Consider the following 21,443-nt stretch of genomic DNA (forward strand, 5'->3'; position numbering starts at 1 on the left):
CAGCCGACTGCAGCACTGCCTCGCAGCCTGTCCGAGGTTTGCAATGTCCCTGAGTCAAGGCCAGTGGACTCTAGGGGGCCTCCCTGGGCCCCATGGCTTCAAGCTCAGTCTGGACCACATGAAGGCTACCACAGCTTCTGGGTCCGGATTTTCACATCAGTGAGACTGCCTGGGTTTCTTACCAGTTCTGGTGTCAACGAACCTCTACCCAGTCACACAAGAATTTGGAATTAATGCTATTCTATTATGTTCTTGTGGACATGAGTCCTCTGGACACTTCAACCATGGTCTCTAATGAAAATAAGGTAACACCTGCTGGCCTGCGGCGAGGCACACCTGGGAACAGACTGGAGGGAGGCAACAGGGAGGTTGGAAGACGGCACGGGGAACAGAGGCTCAGCAGGCCACGAGGCCACGCCTAGGGGAGGGAAGGCGGACAGCACGCTAGAGCTTTGGTATAATCATGACCCCCGACATCCTAACTTGATATAAATCCTTACACGAGTCAGACGCGCTTCCTGGCCACACCCCCGCTTACCTCCACCTCCTCTCTCCTGTGGGGTCTTGCCCTCTTACTGCTCTCCTGCGAGTTGCCCTGAGTGTTCTTTGGTTGCTCTTTCTTTCTTTTCTGATTCAAGCTGGATTCCTGAGGCCAGCACTTCTTTAGAATCTGAATGCATTTGTCAAATATCACTGGATGGAAAACTTGATTGACTACGCTGCCTATTTGTAAAGAATAAAGAGTAAGCAAGGTAGGTTTAATTGCTTTGAAATATATCTGCTACAACAATGAAATATTTAAAAACAAACGCAGGCTTTTCCTTAACTAACAGGAACCTTTAGCAAAAAAGTTTAATTCAACTTCCACCCTAGGCAACGAGCAGTCAGTTCAGTTCAGTCGCTCAGTTGTGTCCGACTCTTTGCAACCCCACGGACTGTGGCACGCCAGGCCTCCCTGTCTATCACCAACTGCTGGAACTTGCTCAAACTCATGTCCATCAAGTTGGTGATGCCATCTGACCATCTCATCCTCTGTCATCCCCTTCTCCTCCTGCCTGCAATCTATCCCGGCATCAGGGTCTTTTCAAATCAGTCAGCTCTTTGCATCAGGTGGCCAAAGTATTGGCATTTCAGCATCAGTCCTTCCAATGAATATTCAGGACTGATCTCCTTTAGGATGGACTGGTTGGATCTCCTTGCAGTCCAAGGGACTCTCAAGAGTCTTCTGCAACACCACAGTTCAAAAGCATCAATTCCTCAGTGCTCAGCTTTCATTATAGTCCCAACTCTCACATCCATACATGACTACTGGGAAAACCACAGCTATGACTAGACGGATCTTTGTCAGCAGAGTAATGTCTCTGCTTTTTAATATGCTGTCTAAGTTGGTCATAGCTTTTCTTCCAATTCTCAGATCATAGGAGTAGGTCCCTAACATTTACTACAAAGGCACCGACATAAGCAATTACAAGCAGCAGGTTGACTGACCCTGATTTTCTCTCTGGTGGACTCGCAGTCCCACAGCTGCAGCTGACTCCTCAGCCGCACCGTCTCCTGCCCTGGGCTCGGGGCGGGTCCCGCCTGGACGAGGTGGGGCACCATCCCAGACACACTCCTCCCTGGGCTCCCTCACTGTGACTAGCTGTGCTCAGCCCTGCAGGTGAGGACAGCCCACCGACCGTCCACACGACACAGCGGGAAGAGCAGCAGCCCTCCAACCAGCACTGTTCTCAGGCTGGACAGGAGTGAGAAGGCAGGGACACCACGAAGGCACGGGGCACGCCCCTCCAGCCTTACCCCTCTGGGACTGTGTGCTGGGTTACAGACTTAGCACGGTAACATCCGAAGCCACATTTACAGGAAAACAGGGGAGCTTTCTGAACACCTGTGACAGACCATGGGCTTCACAGATTCACTGTCACCTAACCTCCCAGCAAGGACAAAGCATTGATGTAACAGTTCAAAACCAAGCAGACAAATTACAAACAGAAGGCCTGCCCCATCACACCAAACGTGCATACCTGGTACTTCCAACAGCAGAAAATACAGCCCGGCGGCGTGAAGGCCAAATTCCTGCTGCTGAGCACTGACATTTTTCTTAAGGGCCTTATAAACGAAGTGGTGAAACAAGGCCATCAGCGCATTGTGGGAAATTCTGTTCTCCACGAAGAAGGTCCAAATGCTCTAGGGGAGGGCAAACGGTAAGCACCAGTCGTTAGAGCGCTGTGAGAGTCTCCTCTTGCTGTTTCTGATTCTTCTGAGTGCTTAGTGCCCTATAAAAAAACGAACAGACCATTCTGCCTCCTAATTATAAACGTCTGCCATTTTCAAAGGGACTAAAACAGAACATTTAAAAGTGTATTATTCAAAATTTACAAAGTTGAGGAGTTTCCTGGTGGTCCAGTGGTTAGGACTCCATGCCTTCACTGGGGAGAGTCTGGGTTCCATTACTGGTTTGGAACTAAGATCCCACAAGCTGAGTGGCTCAGCCAATAAAAGAAAAAGTAAACGAAAATCACAAAGATAAGAAACTATACAAGAATCTTAATTAAACTTGCAAAATAACTTTGGGTAAGTTTGAAGCGTATGTATTTCTGAAATTACTACACCTGAAAGCTACACTAAGACTCTGGGGACACCTCTGTCAGTGATTACTCAGACAAGTCACCCCTCCATCTATGTTAAATGTATCTCAATCCATTTATTACTCTAATTACTAACTAAAAAAATCAGAGCAACTTTTTTTAAGTCAAAATGTTTTGTGGGCAATGGGAGCAGGAGAGGAAAACCTGTGAGTGTCTCGCTCAACAGACTGCAGAAACAGCCTCGGTAGGAGAGGAAGTAAGCCTTAGACCACAAACCATATTTTCATTACTTTGATCACTATTCACGCTTTCCCCTCTTATAGACATGAGGAGGAAATAGCTTATTTGAGTAAAGCAAACAGTAGGAGCGAAATATGGCTCACTATGGGCCACCTTAAAAAACAGAAGCCCACAGAAGCTCAAGAAATCAGACCTCGACAACCTCTTTCCTTCACCACGAAGCTTGTGGAAGAAAGCAGTTACATCTTCATTTCTAAGGCCACCTCAGCTCCCCTCCCGCTGCCTGGAACTGTGACCCTGGGGGACCCAATCACCTTGGAAGCATTTCATACCTGACAAAGACCCAGTTCACAAAACTCTATTAACTCTATTTGAAAAGAGTCCCCAGTTTTTAGCCCTCCACCCCAATTTCCACAACTGTAACCCAGACCACACCACAACACACATTTTTCAAAAAATCAATGAGCAAAACACAACTGACTATTGCACGACACGGAGCGAGTGGGAAATCCTCACGTAATTCACAGCCGGCCCTCCACAGACACAGGTCCTTCACATCTGCGGCTCTGCATCCAGGGACTGAAACTCCTGGGACCATGCAGTCCTGTAGGTACTACTGAAAACTCTGCACAGAAGTGGGCCTGTGCAGCCAAAACCATGGGATTCAGGGGTCAGTCATAATGTCCCTAGGGAGCTCCCTGGGGACAGCATTCCCCCCTTAAGTCTGTGTTTGGTTAAGAACACCCACTGAAACAGCACTCTTCATGTTCCTGGGTCTACTGCACACTAGAACCCCTTCCTCCAAGAGGCAGATGGGAGGACAAGCGGTTTAGTCTAGGGATGACGCTTAGACCTGAACCTTGTGGACAGCAAACACCTCACTCCAGAAGCCTACCACAGACCCCACTCACAGCTGTCCTGTGGCCTCCACCCTGCCCCACCCCCTCGGACTTGCTGTACATCCCCACTGTGAGGATCCCTCCCAAGGCTGCCCTGGAATCCTCATTACTGGTCAGCACTCCAGCCATTTGTGAAGATGTGCCTCCAGCCAGCTACCTTTCTGGGACCTTCCCAGCCTCAACCTCAGCAAGCTGCCTTTTCCAGGCAAGCCAAGATGGCATTTAACGTGTCCTACAGAAGTTTCTAACACATAGAGCTGGTGGCCCGTGCTTCTTCAGGCCCGTGGATGTGGTCACTGCACAGGCTCTGGCCAGAGCAATGACAGTGCACGCTCCCAGAGCTTAATTCTCCCCTCTCCTGCAACCCCCTGTAGGGAGAGGCTCTGTACCCTCACCATGTTACGCTCCTGGGTACTGCACGTGGTACTCAGCATTACGCTTAACGAGTATTTAACAGGTCGATTTAATTTCTGAACAGCTACCTGAAACTAATAACAGAAATATTTTTTAAGTTTAAATCTTTCGGAGATATTAATACATAAGTATTCTTTGTTCTGCTTTCTAGTCCTTCAGTTTTTTGAAAAGAAGTTTATGACCTAAAGCGTAACAGACACTACGTAGAACTCCATTTAAAACAACTCTTTTTTTTCCTTTCTTAGTTCAACTAATCACTTCTCAGATCAACATTCAATTTCCTTAAAGCAAAGGCATCCTGAGTTGTTAACTGCACTGTCCTTGGCCATTTTTTCTTATTTCGCTTATTGGTTTTCATCCTTACCTTGGCCTTTACTCTTTTCCTTTAATTTGCTCGTTAACAATGCTCATGACACGGAAAGAATCACAGACTAATAACTTGGGAGGACGGTTATGAGGCCATCCCAGTAAGTTATCCCAGACGGTTATGAGGCCATCCCAGTAAGTTATCCCAGACAGTTATGAGGCCATCCCAGTAAGTGATCCCAGACGGTTATGAGGCGATCCCAGACAGTCATGAGGCCATCCCAGTAAGTGATCCCAGACGGTTATGAGGCCATCCCAGTAAGTTATCCCAGATGGTTATGAGGCCATCCCAGTAAGCGACCCCAGACAGTTATGAGGCCATCCCAGTAAGTGATCCCAGACGGTTATGAGGCCATCCCAGTAAGTGAACCGCATTCTTTACACCGCTCTTCCTTCCTTCTGCACTGCATACCAAAGAGACCAAGCTCTAGATGATACCGGGGTTTACCTGACACTTCTAACAACGAAATGGCTAGCTTGTTTTTTTTTTTTTCCTCTCTTTTACCTCAGCAGCGTCACGTTTTTCAGTAGCAAAAGGTAGCATTGCGCTGTAAAGCTCTGTGAATGCGCTCAGTCCAGTCTGCACGATCTCTGCTTCTATGCCGGCATCCAGAGGCTCGGTCTCCGTGAATTCCAGTTCCCATACTCCATCCACCCATTCTAGTAGGAAAATGCAACTACAGTCAACTAATGTTCTGTAGCAGTTAGCTTTAGACTCTAAATACATTCAAGAATAGAACAGTTTTCTGGGCACAAGTCATACCACACAGGTGAGGCAGAATGAAGAGAGAAGCAGAAAGGGTTAGAAAAATCTGTATACTCATTAAACTGACAGCTGGCTATTATGCTGGCCATCCTCTAAAAACATGAAGTAGGAAAACACTTTACAGATGTTAACCGTTTTGGGGAAGACCCAGCCTTCCCATATGTTCAAGCTAGAGAACAGGTAATAAAAAGCTGTCTCAGCTGCCCCTTTGTGAAAGTCTTATAACGAAGCTGAAGTCGCGCAGTCGCGTCCCACTGTCTGTGACCCCACGGACTGTAGCCCGCCAGGCTCCTCTGTCTGCGGGATTCTGCAGACAAGAACACTGGAGTGGGTTGCCCTACCCTTCTCCAGAGGATCTTGGCGACTCAGGGCTCGAACCCGTGTCTCGTACGCTGCAGGCAGATTCTTTACCGTCTGAGTCACTAGCTAATAAATCCAAATAAAGTGTACAGTGGAAAAGGACAGGTGAGGGAAACAAAATGAAATGACTCAAAAAAAAATGACTGCCGGCTACGGAGATGCCGCGGAATGGAACGCAGCCTCGAGACAGCGGCCAGCAGCGACTGCGGCGGGTGGGGACACCCACTGCCCTTCAGTGACGACGGGCGCCCGGAGGCTCCAGCCGCACCCCTGGGCCCCACGTTCAGAAGGTCAGCTCGGGCCAACAAACAGCCGCGCGGCCGAAGCCTCGGCACTTGCGAGGCTGTCCGCGCAGACGCGGGGGCAAGGCCGAGAAACAGGAGTACTGAGCAGAAGGAGGACGCGGCCCTTGCCCAGCATCCCCCAGAGCACCCGGGCCCCGGGCGCGTCCTCACCTTGGCTGAGGTCCAGGGGGCACCAGGTCTGCAGGGCGCACGCCAGGTTCCCGCCAGCCTCCATGACGGCCGCTCACTTCACTTTCAAAGTTGCTCGGGCGCGCGCGCCCAGAAGGCCCCGCTGACGTCAAAGGTCAGCACCGACCAATCACCGCGCCCCGCTGGCAGGACGGCAGCCAATCAGCAGGGCCTTCCGCCGGATGCGCAAAGGGAGAGAGCACCGCCCACGCAACTGAAGTTGGGGGTTTTCAGCTGTCGCTTCAAAGTGAGGCTAAAGAAACGAGCCAAGCATACTGCCTTCCGGCTTCTTTTCCCTACGTGGCGGACGCACTGAAGAGAAGCTGAAGCAGGGCACTTCCTGTTGTAACTGTCACTTCTGCCCCCTGTCAGGCGGCCTGTCGAAGGGCCGCGTTTACCCGTCACTCAGCAAGCGGAGGCGTACACAGCCGAGTGGGGGAGCTGCCTACCGGTCAACGGATTAAACACAGGAAAGGCAGAAAAGGCAGCCAGAAAGGGCTCTTTTTTTTAGAAAGGACACCGTTAGGTCTGAATTTTACTGGACTGGTGTTTGACAGGTCGGGCAGGAGCCAGGAAGGAGCCGCCGCCGCCCCGCCGGCTGCCGGGCGTGGGGCGGTGCTCGCGGCGCGCAGGCGCAGTGCGAGCTCCCCGGGGGCGCGGCGGCCGCGCTGGGGGCGGGCCGTGCGCATGCGCGCAGCCACTCCGGCGCGTCCGGCTGAGCCGCGGACGCGCTGCAAGCTGCTCCGGGGCCGGGCTGCTGCCTCCGAGGTGGGCTCCGCAGGCCGCGGCCGGCGGGTGCCTGGCGCGCCCGCTCTGCCCCGCCCTCGGAACCGCGCCGGCCCGGCGAGCGCGGGCGTCGGCGTCGTGCCCAGCCCGCCGGCCTCCCCAGGCCCGGCCGGCCCGGCAGGGCCATGAGCTTCTTTGGCTTCGGGCAGAGCGTGGATGTGGACATCCTGCTGAACGACGCGGATAGCAGGCGGCGGGCCGAGCACAAGACCGAGGATGGGAAGAAGGACAAGTACTTCCTCTTCTACGATGGCGAGACGGTGGCCGGGAAGGTGAGCCTGGCTCTCAAGAACCCCAACAAGCGGCTGGAGCACCAGGGCATCAAGGTCGAGTTCATCGGGCAGATCGGTGAGTGCGGGATCCGCCGCGCCCGGGCCCACCCCTGCGCCCGCCCTCGACCCGTGACCCCGAGCCAGCCTCTGACCTCCCTCTCCAGACCCCTGGCGCGACCCGAAACCCTGCCCCCCAGCCCCCGCACCCCCTGCTGCGATTTGAGACCGCTGCGCCCCCTCCAGCCCCTGGCGCGACCCGAACCCCTGTCTTCTAACCCCTGCACGCACGGCTGCAATTCCAGACCCCCTGTCCCCCACTCCGCCCCAGGCCCTGTGGTCTGTTGCCCGCCGCCCTGGGTCCGAGCTCCGCGGGCCTGCCTCGGCTTCCGTGCCAGCTGGGCCAGCCTGCAGGTCGTGACCACCACTCCGAGCGCCGCGTGGCCCGCCCCCCTCTCTCTAGTGTCTGTGCCCACCAGCCTCTTACTGCACCTTCGCTGGGAGCTGCTTGAGAAAGCATCCCCGCGGGCTCCGGCATCAGCCCTGCGTCCACACAAGCTGCATCCCTAAGACTTCCTGATTAGAAGAGTCTGCGGCACTCTTCTTAAAGAAAGGGTGCTCCCAAGCCCCAGATCTAAGTGGCCAAAATTTCCCAAGGCTCTAACAGTTTTCAAACATGATTGTTAGCCGTTACAGCTAGACAATAAAAAACAGGTTTGGGAGCTGCCAGTCAACACAGGGTTGTCTCCACTTCTGTTTGGACTCTCCTGTTTATTAAAACTCACAGGTACTTCTGAAATAGTTTGTGTCAGTAGTTCAGGAGTAGGGTCACAGTAAATACCACAGTTGGCTGAAAAGACATCGAGCAGAGAAATCATGCCCCATGCCCCCGCCCGCTCTGGTCCTGTGTAGGGGGTTTCCTGGGAACGCTCCTCAGAGGCTCTCTGTCACTCCCTGAGATCCCAGCACAGAATCTGTTCTCCATTTTGATGAGACAGAAAACACGGGAGCCCTGGGGAAAGGCTGTGTGCTCAGCACTTCAGTGCCCGGCCTGAAGTATTGGCTTCTGCTGTTTAAGTTAACGGAAATCAGGTCGAAGGCTAGCTGATCCTAGGAGCCCATCCGTTGCTATTCTAAACCCAGAATGAGTGGCCTGGAGCTGGAGAGTGGGCTTTAGGCTCTCTGCCCGCTCGCTTCCGACTTCGGCAGTGCCCCTCAACAGCGGTGCTGTTGGCACGGTGGGCCTGCTCGTTCTCCATTGTCGGGGGTTGCATTTCACAGCCTCTACCAGCCAGATGCCAGAACCGCAGAAATGTCTTACATCTGTGGAAGCTAAAATCACTCCTAGCAAAGAGCTCCTGGGGACACAGGATGAACCCCCAGCATTCTGTGCTGGGCGTGAGTCAGGCGATGAAGTTCAGGCCTCCCTAGATTGAGTGTTTCCATAGCATAACGTTAAGGTTGTCACTGGATTCCGCGGCTCTGCATCAGGAGTGCACATGGGCACGTCTAGCCAGCAGCTGTGCCATCCTTCCCGGGGGTGACCGCTCCCCGTCCATGAAAGGTAGCCAGAGCGCCCCTGCCCCAGCGGTTGTGGAATGGGCTGTTTGAGGCGCTGGCAAGGCCTCCCTCCAGCCCAACTGGAAGGGGGCTGGCTGCCCTGCCTGGCTTCCTGTCCACGCGCGTCCCGGGGCAGCATCCCTCCCCAGACTTCTCAGAGCCTCTTCTGCTTCCGTCGACAGCTCTTCCTGGGCCCCTGAGTCCACCCTGTGGCCTTGGGGAAGCGGTCCCCTCCCTGGGCCTCAGTGCTCTCACCTGTAAGGCAGGGACAGCAACCGAATCCCCTTGGGAGATGGTGGGGGGTCTAGGGCCCAGGCTTTGTGCAGCGTGTGGTGCCTGTGGTGGCCCAGCCTCGGGGCACTGGAGCGAGGCTGGTGAGTGCGGTCCCCACGTTGCGGGCGCGTGGTTTCTGCTTCCTCGCTTTCCTGGCGGCAGGCGGCAGGCGGGGCTTCGCTCCGGCTCTGAGGTCTGCTGTCCCGGTGACGCGCCAGGCGGCGGTCCTGCCCTAGCCGCCTGTGAGGGTGTTGATGTTGTGCTCCAGCCACCTGCCTTGTTTGTTTCACTCAGAATTTTTCTTCTTATAAGCCACTGTCTGTCCGGTTTGGAAGTGTGTACGTCCTGCCTGTGCGTTCGATGGACAGCCTGGCGTGTGGCCAAGGCCGAAGCAGGGGTTACTCCGGTTACGTGAGGCTCTGTGACGGGCAGATGTCGCTAGGGCCTTGTGAGGGCTGGAGACCGTCGATGTGTGTGAAGTGCAGGCTCCGGCACTTATCAGCTAAGCGCTCGTAAGCCCTGTTAGGCTGCATCCAGGGGCTGGACCTTCGAAGAGTCAGCTCTGGTTGCCTTGCTGACTGCCCGCAGGATCTCCGTGTCAGGCCAGCCTCGCCTGCTGCATGCCCTGCGTCTCCTCCCAGCAGGAGGGGTCGCCCGAGTTCTCGCAGGGACGGCTTTCTGGTGGCTGTTGCGTGGGTCCTGTTCAGACCGCAGTCCTCAGGGCAGGCCGGCCCGTTTGCGCCGCGGCCTGCTCTGGCAGCCCCATCTGCACCCACCGCTGCCCTGTCTGCTTGGACTCACGTCTCCCGAGCCTTTCTGCTCTCCTGAGCTCGCCCCCAGGTTCCGTGCCTGGGTCTCTGACTGCCTGCTGAACACCCGCAGAGACACCACGGGTTGCCCAAGGACACATCCAAACCAGACTGCTCCTCTCTCTCCCTGCCCCAGCCCCCGCACTGCCACTCCTCCCGTCTCCCCCGCTCTGCACGTCCCCTGGGTCGCCTCAGCCTCGAACCGGGGGAGGCCCCGGAGCACTCTTGCCTCCCCCCCACGCCCCCAGCGGCTCCGGGGGGCAGCTCGCCTCAGTGCTCCCTCACCCTCCTCGGTGCCGCTGCCCCTGACGCCTCCATGTGGAGCAGTCTCCTGACCGGCCTTCCTGCCTCTGTTTACCTTTTCTTTCAGTTCAGTTTCTGTAAGAGCGAACTTTCTCAAAGGTAGTTCTGATGCTCTCAGTCCCTTCTGTAAACTTCTCCTTGACTCCCAGTGGGTTGAAGGGGACAGTCATCCAGCTCTTTCCTGAGGTGCCCCTGGTTTTCTCCAGACGTGTCTCTCTAACCCTTCACCCAGGCATGCGTTGTTGACTGTCCCCGTCAGATGGCTGTGAGATACTCTGCACCTTCTGGAAGAAGAGGGGTCAAAGACAGGCATGAATAAGTGTCCCCTGTGGTTCGCGGGGCTGAGATGCACTTTGTTGGGAAGTCCGTGACCTTCCATCCGAGAGGCTGGGTTCACACTGTCACCACGTAAGGAGTTGCATGGTGTCTTGTCCCCCTGACCCCTGCCAGGACTGGTCTGGTGTGAGCCCCACTCTGATCTGCGCTGAGAGAATCTCACTGAAGAGGGGCCGTCAGATACCTTTGCTCCTATTTTTCTGACTCAGTCGCTCAGGCGTGTCCGACTCTTTGCGACCCCATGAACCGCAGCACGCCGCCCAATTTCATTTCCATTGAGTCGGTGATGCTATACAACCATCTCATTCTCAGTCGTCCCCTTCTCCTCTTGCCTTCCACCTTCCCAGCGTCAGGGTCTTTTCCAGTGAGTCAGCTCCTCGCATCAGGTGGCCAAAGTGTTGGAGCTTCAGCATCAGTACTTCCAATGAATATTCAGGACTGATTTCCTTAAGGATGGACTGGTTGGATCTCCTGGCAGTCCAGGAACTCTCAAGAGTCTTCTCTAGCATCACAATTCAAAAGCATCAGTTCTTCGGCACTCAGCTTTCTTTATAGTCCAACTCTCAGATCTCTGCATGACCACCGTGAAGACCATCGCTTTGACTGGATGGATCTTTGTCAGCAAAATGAGGTCTTTGGTTTTGCATGTGCTGTGTAGAACTGTCATAACTTTTCTTCCCAGGAACAAATGTTTCCTGTTTTCATGGCTACAGTCACCATCCCCAGTGATTTTGGAGCACATGAAGAGAAAATCTGTCACTGTTTCCACTGTTTCCCCATCTATTTGCCATGAAGTGATGGGACCAGATGCCATGATCTTAGTTTTTTGAAAGTTGACCTTTAAGCCAGCTTTTTCACTCTCCTCTTTCACTTTCATCAAGAGGCTCTTTAGTTCTTCACTTTCTGCCATAAGGGTGGTGTCATCTGCATATCTGAGGTGATTGATACTTCTCCTGGCAGTCTTGATTCCAGCTTGTGATTCATCCACCTTCACATTTCGCATGATGTACTCTGCATAGAAGTTAAGTAAGCAGGGGGACAATATACAGCCTTGACGTACTGCTTTCCCAATTTGGAACCAGTCTGTTGTTCTGTGTCTGGTTCTAACTGTTGCTTCCTGACCTGCATACAGGTTTCTTAGGAGGCAGGTAAGGTGGTCTGGTATTCCTGTCTCTTGAAGATTTTTCCAGTTTACGTGATCCACACAGTCCAGAGGCCTTACCATAGTCAGTGAGGCAGGAGTAGATGTTTTTCTGGAACTCTTTTGCTTTCTTTATGATCCAACGAATGTTGACAGTTTGATCTTTGGTTCCTTTACCTTTTCTAAACCTATATATCTAAACCTGTATATCTTGTATATCCGGAAGGTTTCAATTCAAGTACTGCTGAAGCCTAGCTTGAAGGATTTTAAGCAAAACTTTGCTAGCATGGGAAATGAGCACAGTTGTCCAGCAGTTTGAGCATTCTTTGGCATTGCCCTTCTTTGGGATTGGAATGAACACAGTTTTTCCAGTCCTGTGGCCACTGCGGAGTGTTCCAAGTTTATTGGCGTATTGAGTGCAGCTCTTTAACAGCATCATCATCAACAGCGTTTAGGGTCTGAAGAAGCTCAGCCTGCACGTCGTCCCCTGCACTGGCTTCTGTGGTAGCAGTGCTTCCAGAGGCCCGCTTGGCTCCGCCTCCAGGGTGTCTGGCTCCAGGTGAGCGGCCACACTGCCGTGGCCTTCTGGGTCACGGAGACCTGCTCTGTTTAGCTCTTCTGTGTATCGTCCCCACCTCTCCTAATCTCTTCTCCCTCCGTTGGGTCCATACCGTTTCTGTCCTTTATTGAGCCCATCTTTACATGAAGTGTTCCCTTGGTATCTCTAATGTTCTTAGAGAATATTGCACTCCAAAGTAGAGGACTAGCCTCGGGGTCTAAGTTTTTAGAAGTAAAGCCCCCAGGAGAGCCGAAAGCCATCAGCCTGGCATTTCCCACTTACGGTCCTCAGACACTGGGCTTTTCTCCACCTGCTGCTGTCCCCTGAAACCACGGCAGAGCTCAGAGCTTGGCACCCGAGACACCCAGCTCCCCAGTTAAGAGCTCCACCCGTTCCGGTCAGCAGAGGCTCCTGTAGGACCAGCACGAGGCAAAGGACAGGCCCCTGTCCCCTTGGCCCCTGTGTGTACCCCACCCCCACTGCCCTGAGAGGGCACCCTGCCCCCGCAGCCGCGCCCCGATGGTCTGCCCTGCCCCCCATGTGGCAGGCTCGCTGCCCGCTGCTGACACCGCCTGGCCTGGAGGAGCAGGTGGTTGTTGGTGACCTAAGGCGGATCCATGTATAACGGGGGGTCAGCAGCAAACTGCGGCCACAGGGCGCTGCTTGCGGAAGTAGTGGGGCTGGCCGGGCCTGACGCACTGCAGCTCCCCGTGACGCGGCCGCTGCCCTGCCGCTTGGGACAGCAGGCTCCGCGGGGCGGGTCTGTCAGGGCCAGCGCCCGGGGCAGCCAGCCCGAGAGCTCCCTGGAAGCTGTGCTTGCCCCACGCGCCCCCGTGGCAGGCCTGGTTGCCGTGTTGGCTCTGGAGGCAGGGGATCTGGCTTCTCAACGCCAAGAAGGCTCGATCGTCAGAGGCTTCAGGCCTTTGCTGTCTGGGGTCTGCCCAGCCCCTCATGCTCAGGCTGTCCCTGAGAGAGGCAGCCGAGAGGTGCGGGCCAGGCCTGACGGGGGGTGGTCCCAGCCCCCGTGTCCAGGCAGCCAGCAGCAGACACAGTGAGAGCACGCCGCCTCCCGCTTCCTCCCGCCGACCCGTCCTGTCCTGCTCGGGCCGCTGCGGGGCGGGGGGTCAGATCTTGACTGCGCTGGGGCCACGTGGAGGCGGTCGGTAGTAAGTGTCCCCCTTGCACAGCTGGGGACCGGGGGCGCTAGGGTCTTGGGCCTCGTCTCCAGCAGCCATCCTGGAGCACAGCTCACCACTTCAGCAGCTGTGTGATGTGGGCACAGACAGCCCAGGACACACGGGTGGCCTGACTCAGGACCGACAGCCAGCAGGACTGTCTGAGAGGAGGGTGGGTGTGCAGGAGGCCTTCTCGGAGGGCGGTCTCGGAACAAGCAGGAGTCTGTTGGGATGTCCATCCTGAGTCCCACCCAGGCCCCGGAATCAGAGATATTGGGGGGGAGTGCAGCCGTCTGTGCCTCAGCACAGCCTCGGGGGTCCTGGTGATCACACGAGTCCGGGGACTGTGGCCTAGACTGGGGTCGCCTGACAGCCCCTCCGTCAGCGGGGCCACGTGGACCCGTCTGCAAGTCCTCACCTGCCTCCCACCTCATGTTCACCCCTGATCTCCCGGGGCCCAGGAGCAGACGCGGCCCAGCAGGAGACCTGGGGCGCTGGGCCCGGCCCTGCTCCACCACGCCTCAGTTTCCCTGTCTGTCAAATGTGTGACGGGCCCACCCAGCCGCTCAGGTTGCCGTGAGGATGTTGTGACTGAGTGACGGAGTCGAGCACGCTTCCCACACTTAGGAATCACTGTAACTGTGTAAAGAGGTGATGTGGTGTTTCGGTGGCGGTGCCCCTGCTGTGTCCCCTGGGTGCTGCCCCGGGACAGGGTCTGCACAGAGCGCAGGGTGTTTGGGTGCAGGGCAGGAAGAGGGGGTCGTGAACCGACGCGCCGCTCCGCGGCCAGGAGGGGTGCTTCCGCAGCGGGCCCCCGCCGCCCCCTGTGGGCCAGGCACCAGTAGCAGAGGTCTCTGCTCTCCCCGCAGAGCTCTACTATGACCGCGGCAACCACCATGAGTTCGTGTCCCTGGTGAAGGACCTGGCCCGACCTGGAGAGGTCACCCAGTCGCAGGCCTTTGACTTCGAGTTCACCCACGTGGAGAAGCCCTACGAGTCCTACACCGGGCAGAACGTGAAGCTGCGGTAAGTGACGCGACTCCACACACGCTGGGATGCGGGCCTGCATGCTGTCACGCGAGAAGGCGTTCCCAGGCAGGACGTGAGGCTGCGGTGAGTGACGCGACTCCACACACGCCGGGACGAGGGCCTGCGTGCTGTCAGGCGAGGAGGGGGCCACAGATTCGGCTCTCTTTTAGACTGCCGCTCGGCTGCACCGGGGCCCCGCTGTTGCCGGCAGGCTCCCTCTCGCTGCAGGGAGCGGGCTCTCCCCTCTGGTCTCAGTGCTCGGGCTCCTCGCCGCAGTGACTGCTCTTGTGGCGCACGGGGCCAGCTGCCTGAGGCATGTGGGCTCTTCTGGACCAGGAATCAAGCCTGTGTCCCCTGCAGTGGCGGGCAGATTCTTGGCTGCTGGACCACCAGGGCAGTCCCAGGTTTGGATTCTGATCCCAGACCTGTCCTCTGCATCTTTTGGGACAGGAGAGGATAAAACATAGCACGGGATGAGAAGCTTTAGAACAGGAATACACACCTTTTAAGTACAGGGGATTGTTTTCCTTGTTTCAGTCTTGAAAACCCAAGGGGGGCACTGATCCCAGGCCTCTGAGCTATGTGATGTCACCCGGACTTCTGGCTCCAAGTCGTGGTCAGCACCTGGGGCCTGCGTGGGGGACCACACAGGCTCTGGGGAGGTCTCCCCTCTTCTGTCAGAAGACGGACTGCAGGCTCTTCTTTTCCAGCCTTTGCAGGGAGGTCCAAGCGCTGAAGGTGCCCCATTCAGCAGCGCTCTGTGACTGCTCTCGGAGGAGGCAGCAACAGCAAGCACTGTTTAGTTGCCAGTTAAGCTGGGACGGGGTCTTATTGTGATTTAATGTGACGCTCTGCAGTAGACTCCTCATAGACGTTCTTATGTCAGAAAGATGTTGAAGACAGTATGGCAGTTCCTCAAAATATTAAAAATAAAACTACCAAATGATTCATCAAATCCACTTCTGCGTATAAATCCAAACGCAGTGAAGCAGCAGTCAGACAAATGCGAGTGTGCTCGCGTTTGGCAGCGGCGTTCCCAGTGGGCACGCCGCCAGCGCCCATCAGTGGCTGAGTGGCTGAGCGCCAGGCGTGTCCACATGGTGAAATAGTGCTCGGCCTTGAAGGGGAAGCAGCCCCTGACCCCTGCTGCGGCCCGGCGGAGCCTGGAGAGCCTCATGCGCAGTGAAAGGTGCCTGTGTTCCCTTGGCGGGCAGCCCCTGCAGGGTGGTGAAGACGGCTAGGCGAGGCGAGGGCTGGGGAGGAAGCTGCAGGCGCGAGCAGGACTCTGGATAGCGATCTCTGGGGCGTGCTCTGGGTACTGACAACTCCGGGACAGGTTAGACACTCAGGAGGAAAGCGTAGCTGGAGAGAGACAGGATGTGTGGAGAAAGGAGGGATGCTGCAGGATTGAGATGTTGGACAGTGGTTCTCTATCAGGGTCCTGTGTTAGACTCACCGGCTAGGGTGGGAATTATTTAAAAAAAAGAAGTGCAGGTTCCCGTGTCCTCCTCCAGGGCAGTTTCATGCCCAGGGTGGTGCAGCCGGGCGCCGTTCAGGTTGAGACATCTCCTCTGCTGTTGTCCTTAGGAGGCCGGCTCTCCCTGAAGGCCCCTCCCCTCAGCGCCGGGTGCCGCCTCTGGCTGACATTCCGCAGGCACTCTAGTTCCCGACTCCCCGGGCGGGGAGATGGGACCGGGGAGATGGGACCGCCAGTCGCCTGCGACTCCCATCTCTGCGTCCTAGGTCTGGAAATAAACGCTGTGGGGACTCGCTGACCTGGCTTCTCCATTGCCTCTTCTTGTCACTTAACTGTGGGGGACTTGAACCATGCTCACTCATGGAGCACCGTCTTAGCGTGCAGACCTAAGAGGACGTGGTCCCTGTATCCGAAGAGCCAGAAGGGGCTGCAGAAATAAAAGCTGCACACGGTGCCTGGCAGGTGGCCATGAGGCTGCTGCTGGGGTACAGCCCCCCTGGGCCCCGGGCCGGGCTCAGGGAGCGGCTGGGGAAGGGCCTTGGAGCTCCCTGCAGCCACAATGGCGGGAGTGTGTCTCGTCTCTGCTGGGAGGGGGTGCCCAGAGGCGACTGCTCGGAGGAATCAAAGCCGCAGAGGCCGACTTGGCCGGGGGTTCTCGGGGGCGGTGGGGAGTGAGTAAACCCAGGTCCCTTCGCTGCTTGCCCGCCTCCCACAGGTACTTCCTTCGGGCCACTATCAGCCGCCGCCTCAACGACGTTGTCAAGGAGATGGACATCGTGGTGCACACGCTGAGCACGTACCCCGAGCTGAACTCCTCCATCAAGATGGAGGTCGGCATTGAGGACTGTCTGCACATCGAGTTTGAGTACAACAAGTCCAAGTGAGTGGTGGATGCCTGGTGCCTGAGGGAGAGGGCGTGCAGGACTTGATTTCAACTGGCCAGAACGTTTTAGACCGTGCCTGCTATTACAGCGTCGAAATATCTCAGTGCTTGTAAATCGCAGAACTTACTGACCGTTCAAAAACTACCACGAGCATCTTTCTTTTCAATATAGGACATTCCTGAAAATGCTCAAAAATCAAATATGCAAAGTAAATGTTTATTCGACTCACAGAACTAAAAAAGCCCCCATGTCGCCAAGGAGGGTCTCTGGGTGGGGCGGCCTCGCCTCAGACCTACTGGCCTCGAGAGGTTTGGGGCGAGGGCTGCCTGGGCGGCCCTCCTGCGGGACTGGGGACACAGGGCCTCCTAGGACTGGTGACGGACAGCTGTGTTTCCCCTGCCCCAGCCTGGAGCCAGCGCAGCCCCATGGGCCCCACCTGTGGGAGTGGCCCTGCCCCTGGGAGGGGCCCTTTGCCTTCTCCTTGCAGTCCCGGGGCTCACAGACCTTCCCAGGACGGAGCCCCCGGAGTGCTGCCCACCAGCACCCCAGCCACCTGGTGTAGGAGGAGCCGCCTCGTAGATACGCAAGCAGCCTCCAGCCAGCAGTGCAGTGAAGACCAAGCTGAGCAGGAGACGGGCCTGTCTGAGGCTGCACGGGCACACCGGGCCCTGCCCGCAGAGCAGGCTGAGCCCAGAACAGGTGCCCGCTGTCCCACCCACAGGGGAAGCCCGCGATTGCCCCCAAGGGCTCAGGCTGGGCTTACCGGCACTTCAGCTCCTGTACCTGGGTTTCCTGTCCGAAAATGAGGGGCTTGGGTCAGGTGAGAGGAAAGGTGCCAGGAAGGAGGAAGAGCCCGGGCCCCGGAACGGCTCCTTTGTGTCTCTTGTGGGTGAGAGTACACTGAGCGTGGAGGGGCGTCCGGGTTGCAGACCAGTGAGAACCAGGAGAGGGCATGCTCCGGCATCCCCCCCCCCCCCCGGGGCCGCACTCTGGTGCCCGCCTCCCCCCCAGGAAGTGGGGGCAGATGAGGCCGGATGCGGGCAGGCCCCCACGCTGCAGCTGTCAGTGGTCTGTCCTCCCCTGTGGTCAGGGCCTGCGTCCTCAGCCCCCACCCCCAGCTCCCATCCCCTTCCTGAGCTTCACTCAGAACGTTTGCTTTTGGCGGCCACACCGGGTGGATACTAGCCCCACAGCTGACTGATCCGGGAGGGCCTAGCTCCCAGGCGCTGGAGGAAGACCGGGACCTGGTCCCCACTCCTGGTGGGTCAGCCTCTCACCCCACAGCCTCTGAAGTACATGCTGGTTACAGCGCCAGGTAGGGGTGACGGGGACCCGCTCTCTGAGGCGTGTGTGGGAGGCAGTAGGAGTGAGGCTGGTTCCAGTGCAGGGCATTGGAATTCGCTCCGCGGGGCAGCCTGGGGGGAGCATGGGCCCGTGTGGCCTCAGCTCCCCTGGCCCGCCACCCCCAGGTGGGCGGCGCCCTCTCCGCATCCAGGAGGCTGGTCCCGCCCGGAGCCGCACCTCCTGGCCTCCTCCCTGCAGGTACCACCTGAAGGACGTCATCGTGGGGAAGATCTACTTCCTGCTGGTGCGGATCAAGATCAAGCACATGGAGATCGACATCATCAAGCGGGAGACGACGGGCACGGGCCCCAACGTGTACCACGAGAACGACACCATCGCCAAGTACGAGATCATGGACGGCGCGCCCGTGAGAGGTGAGCCCGCCCGGCTGGCCGCTGGGGCCGCGAGCCTGTGCCGTCTCCACTTACACCGCCCTTGCTGCTGGGGGAGCGAGGTGGCCCTTCCTGCTAGTCCCGCACCAGGCTGACCAGTCAGGCTCTGGGCTGCCTGGCCGAGTGGACGCCCTGACTGACACGCCCTGCTGCTGTGCGCGGTGCTGGCGTGACCTCTAGGATGAGTGGCGGGGGGGGCTGGTGGGAGCCTGGTGGTTCCTGGGAGGAGCGATTGTTGTGGTTCTTTATCGGCGCTACAGCTGCCGACTATGTGCGTTTTCCCGTGGACTCGGTGCCGCCAGGCCTCATGCAGCTCTCCCCAGTCCACGTCACGTGGGAGGAGGGGGTCGTGGCTTCTCAGGTCCTTGGCCTCCCGAGCGGGGTCTTCGGGGCAGGAATTGTCCATCTTGCCCACTGGCTCCATTGTGTCCCCAGCCACACAGCCGAGCAAGTCTTGCCCTCCCCTGGGGCACCGTGGGGCCTGTGAGCCACGCAGGGTGACGTGGGCTCCGTGTGTGGCTTTGGGCTGCTCTTGTCTTTGCCCTTGCTCAGTGGAGCCCTGTCCTGAGTTTGTTCCACTTAGCTGAGGAAGGCACGGTGTTAGAGGTAGAAGGGATCTGAGATACCCTATAGCCTGATTAACATGAGAACAGGAGGGTCCAGGGACAGCAGCAGACCCACCAGAGTTCAGTGGAGAGAGCTGGGGCCCGCCAGTCTCGGGAGGCATGGGGTGGGCCGTGCCAATTGGGGTGGGGGGGCTGACACTGGAATTGCTGGGGAAGACGGTGCGCTAGCTAGGGTGGGACAGCTGGCTCTCGCACTGGTAAGAGTCAGAGCTGCTCACCTGGCGTCCTGTGGTTGGCACTCTGCCACCCCGGTTCTGTCGGGCTCAGCCAGGAGGAGACGAAGCGGGCCTAGCCCGTCAGTGGGCGGCGCGCCTCCTGGAAGCGGGTGGCAGGCGGGGCGCCTGCCCTGCCCCCCTGAACCCTCCCGGCCCTGCAGGAGAGTCCATCCCCATCCGCCTCTTCCTGGCGGGCTACGAGCTCACGCCCACCATGCGGGACATCAACAAGAAGTTCTCGGTGCGCTACTACCTCAACCTGGTGCTCATCGACGACGAGGAGCGGCGCTACTTCAAGCAACAGGTGGGGCCCCGGGGCCGCGGGCGGAGGGGCGGGGCCGCGGGCGGAGGGGCGGGGCCGCGGGCGGAGGGGCGGGGCCGCGGGCGGAGGGGCGGGGCCGCGGGCGGAGGGGCGGGGCCGCGGGCGGAGGGGCGGGGCCGCGGGCGGAGGGGCGGGGCCGCGGGCGGAGGGGCGGGGCCGCGGGCGGAGGGGCGGGGTGAGCTGGAGGTCCCAGTTGACACCAGAGCCGGCCTCCTCGGGCCCAGCCCCCGTGGCTGCTCCGCCCTCCCGGCCCTTTGGCCAGCAGGAGCCACGAGGCCCCAGGGGATGGACAGCTGCTCGTTGGCGGGAGACCAGGGAGGCTGTTGCCTAAGAGTCCCTGGGACCCTCCCCAGGCCCCCCTCACGTGCCGTTCCCGCCGCCCCGCAGGAGGTGGTGCTGTGGCGGAAGGGCGACATTGTCCGGAAGAGCATGTCGCACCAGGCAGCCATCGCCTCCCAGCGCTTTGAGGGCACGACACCCCTGGGGGAAGCACGGACCCCCGGCCCACTGTCCGACGGAGGCAGCAGACAGTAGGCCCAGGGCGGGGAAGTGGCTGGGGCGGGAGATCGCTGCTGACCCGCTCTCGCAGCCTGAAAACAAACCATGTCTTCGACGTAAATCCTTTTTCCTGAAGAACCTGAGGGGCTGGGGTTGGGAGGCAGGGTGTCCGGGACCCTGTGCCCGACAGGGGCGCAGGGAGAGGAGGGGTGTCCCCGGGGAGCTGTCTGTGGGGCTGCAGAGGGCTCGGCTGGGAGCTGCCTCGGGAGTCTGGACGTGGCGCTTTGGCGCCTCCACAGGCCGCCATTGTCCTCCTCCGACTCCCAAGCGTGATCCTGGACCGGACGGGGTGTGGGGTGCCTCTGGCCACCGCCCCTGGGCACAGAGACACCAGGGTCCGTGTGGCACATGGATGGCAACAGGGAAAACTCTGTGGTCGTGGCCCTGGGCACCCAGGAGCTGAGGCTCTTGATCCCTGCTGTCCGTCTCATTCCCAGGGACCAGGGCTTAGTCTGACGCCTGGAAGCTGTCCTCCCCCCACAGCTTGGGACCCAGGGTGTTCTGTGTATGTGGGTGCTCGCCACGCTAGAGGGGGTCTTCCGTGGCCGCACCGCACCTGGGCCTGTCGTGTTAAGGGTGTGGCTGTCCGTCCTGGCCTCTCATCTCTTCTAGAAAGACTAGGCAGACCCTGGGGTCAGTAGGTACCATGCGCTTGGGGGTCTGGGTCCTGTGTCTTCTGGGAAGCAGACGGTTTGTTCTGTGTCGTCTTTATAGGGACCTCTCTTTTCCTCGGAAATCGGGGCAGCTGTGGGCCTCAGACTGGGCAGGGCTGGTGGGTCAGAGCTAGACTGGAGAGAGGGCGTTTGGGCGGCACCGGGAAGAGTGCCGGCACTGGGGCAGGACGGCCAGGCGAGGGCAGGTGGTCCCTCGGGTGGACCACGGTGCCGGAGGACGGAGCAGCGGCCCTCGGCTTCTCCAGAGCGTGAGCCGAGCCCTGGGCCCCCCGGGGCAGCCTGCACCCTGCTTGCGAGGACCGCCCACCCACCGCCTGCCCCCAGCCAACTGCGCCCGATGCCAGTCTTGTGTGGGAGCCAGAGCGCAGCTGCCTCTGTCCTCTGCCTGCCCATGGTCTGCCTCTGTGCCAGACAAGTGCGACTGGGACCCTGGCAGAGTGGAAGGGCCAGGTGGGCAGTGTGGCCTGCAGTTGAGCCGCTGCGCGTTTACAGGTTTCTCGATGTGTGTTTTGCAGTGGCTGTGTTTTAAACCAAGCTCTGTTTCAGCTGTGTGTCTGATTAAAGCAAGCCCCTGGGCTTGGAGGCTTCGTGCCCACAGTCCACCAGGC

The 21,443-nt window shown here is 58.2% G+C and overlaps 2 protein-coding genes across 10 annotated transcripts in view; one reads left to right on the top strand and one right to left on the bottom strand.

Moving 5' to 3' along the window:
* The window catches only part of NCAPD3 (non-SMC condensin II complex subunit D3), a 62,519-nt gene extending 56,354 nt beyond the window's left edge, over window positions 1-6,165 (bottom strand). For 6 of the 7 annotated variants that reach the window (XM_042233610.1, XM_042233608.1, XM_042233607.1 and 3 more), the window contains exons 1-4: window positions 6,086-6,165; window positions 5,010-5,164; window positions 2,022-2,184; window positions 539-723 (exon numbers count right to left, since the gene is read on the bottom strand). In XM_042233610.1, coding sequence (XP_042089544.1) covers window positions 539-723; window positions 2,022-2,184; window positions 5,010-5,164; window positions 6,086-6,149 — 567 coding nt within the window. In that variant the 5' untranslated portion in view covers window positions 6,150-6,165. Of the gene's footprint in view, window positions 1-538; window positions 724-2,021; window positions 2,274-5,009; window positions 5,165-6,085 lie in introns of those variants that run through there. The other variant, XM_042233611.2, reaches the window with a different exon arrangement.
* Window positions 6,166-6,798: 633 nt separating this feature from the next.
* On the top strand, window positions 6,799-21,435 carry VPS26B (VPS26 retromer complex component B). 3 transcript variants are annotated; one of them, XM_042233612.1, is made up of 6 exons: window positions 6,799-7,237; window positions 14,184-14,340; window positions 16,536-16,700; window positions 18,174-18,422; window positions 19,443-19,585; window positions 19,991-21,435. In XM_042233612.1, the coding sequence occupies exons 1-6, from the start codon at window positions 7,015-7,017 to the stop codon at window positions 20,068-20,070; spliced, it is 1,017 nt and encodes a 338-aa protein (XP_042089546.1). In that variant the 5' UTR covers window positions 6,799-7,014; the 3' UTR covers window positions 20,071-21,435. The 3 variants fall into 3 exon arrangements, with proteins under 3 accessions (XP_042089546.1, XP_027835631.1, XP_042089547.1); XM_027979830.2 differs by having other exon boundaries at window positions 18,247-18,422; XM_042233613.1 differs by lacking the exons at window positions 18,174-18,422; window positions 19,443-19,585; window positions 19,991-21,435 and adding an exon at window positions 17,192-18,167.
* Window positions 21,436-21,443: the final 8 nt, after the last annotated feature.

This window comes from Ovis aries, chromosome 15, assembly GCF_016772045.2.
Source record: "Ovis aries strain OAR_USU_Benz2616 breed Rambouillet chromosome 15, ARS-UI_Ramb_v3.0, whole genome shotgun sequence".
NCBI lineage: Eukaryota > Metazoa > Chordata > Mammalia > Artiodactyla > Bovidae > Ovis > Ovis aries.

Excerpts from the sequence above, each read along its gene's own strand:
- VPS26B (XM_042233612.1), top strand. The coding sequence starts at position 7,015 with ATGAGCTTCTTTGGCTTCGGGCAGAGCGTGGATGTGGACATCCTGCTG. Across the intron at positions 14,341-16,535 it reads GGGCAGAACGTGAAGCTGCG|GTACTTCCTTCGGGCCACTA; the intron begins GTAAGTGACGCG and ends CGCCTCCCACAG. Across the intron at positions 18,423-19,442 it reads GGACGGCGCGCCCGTGAGAG|GAGAGTCCATCCCCATCCGC; the intron begins GTGAGCCCGCCC and ends CCGGCCCTGCAG.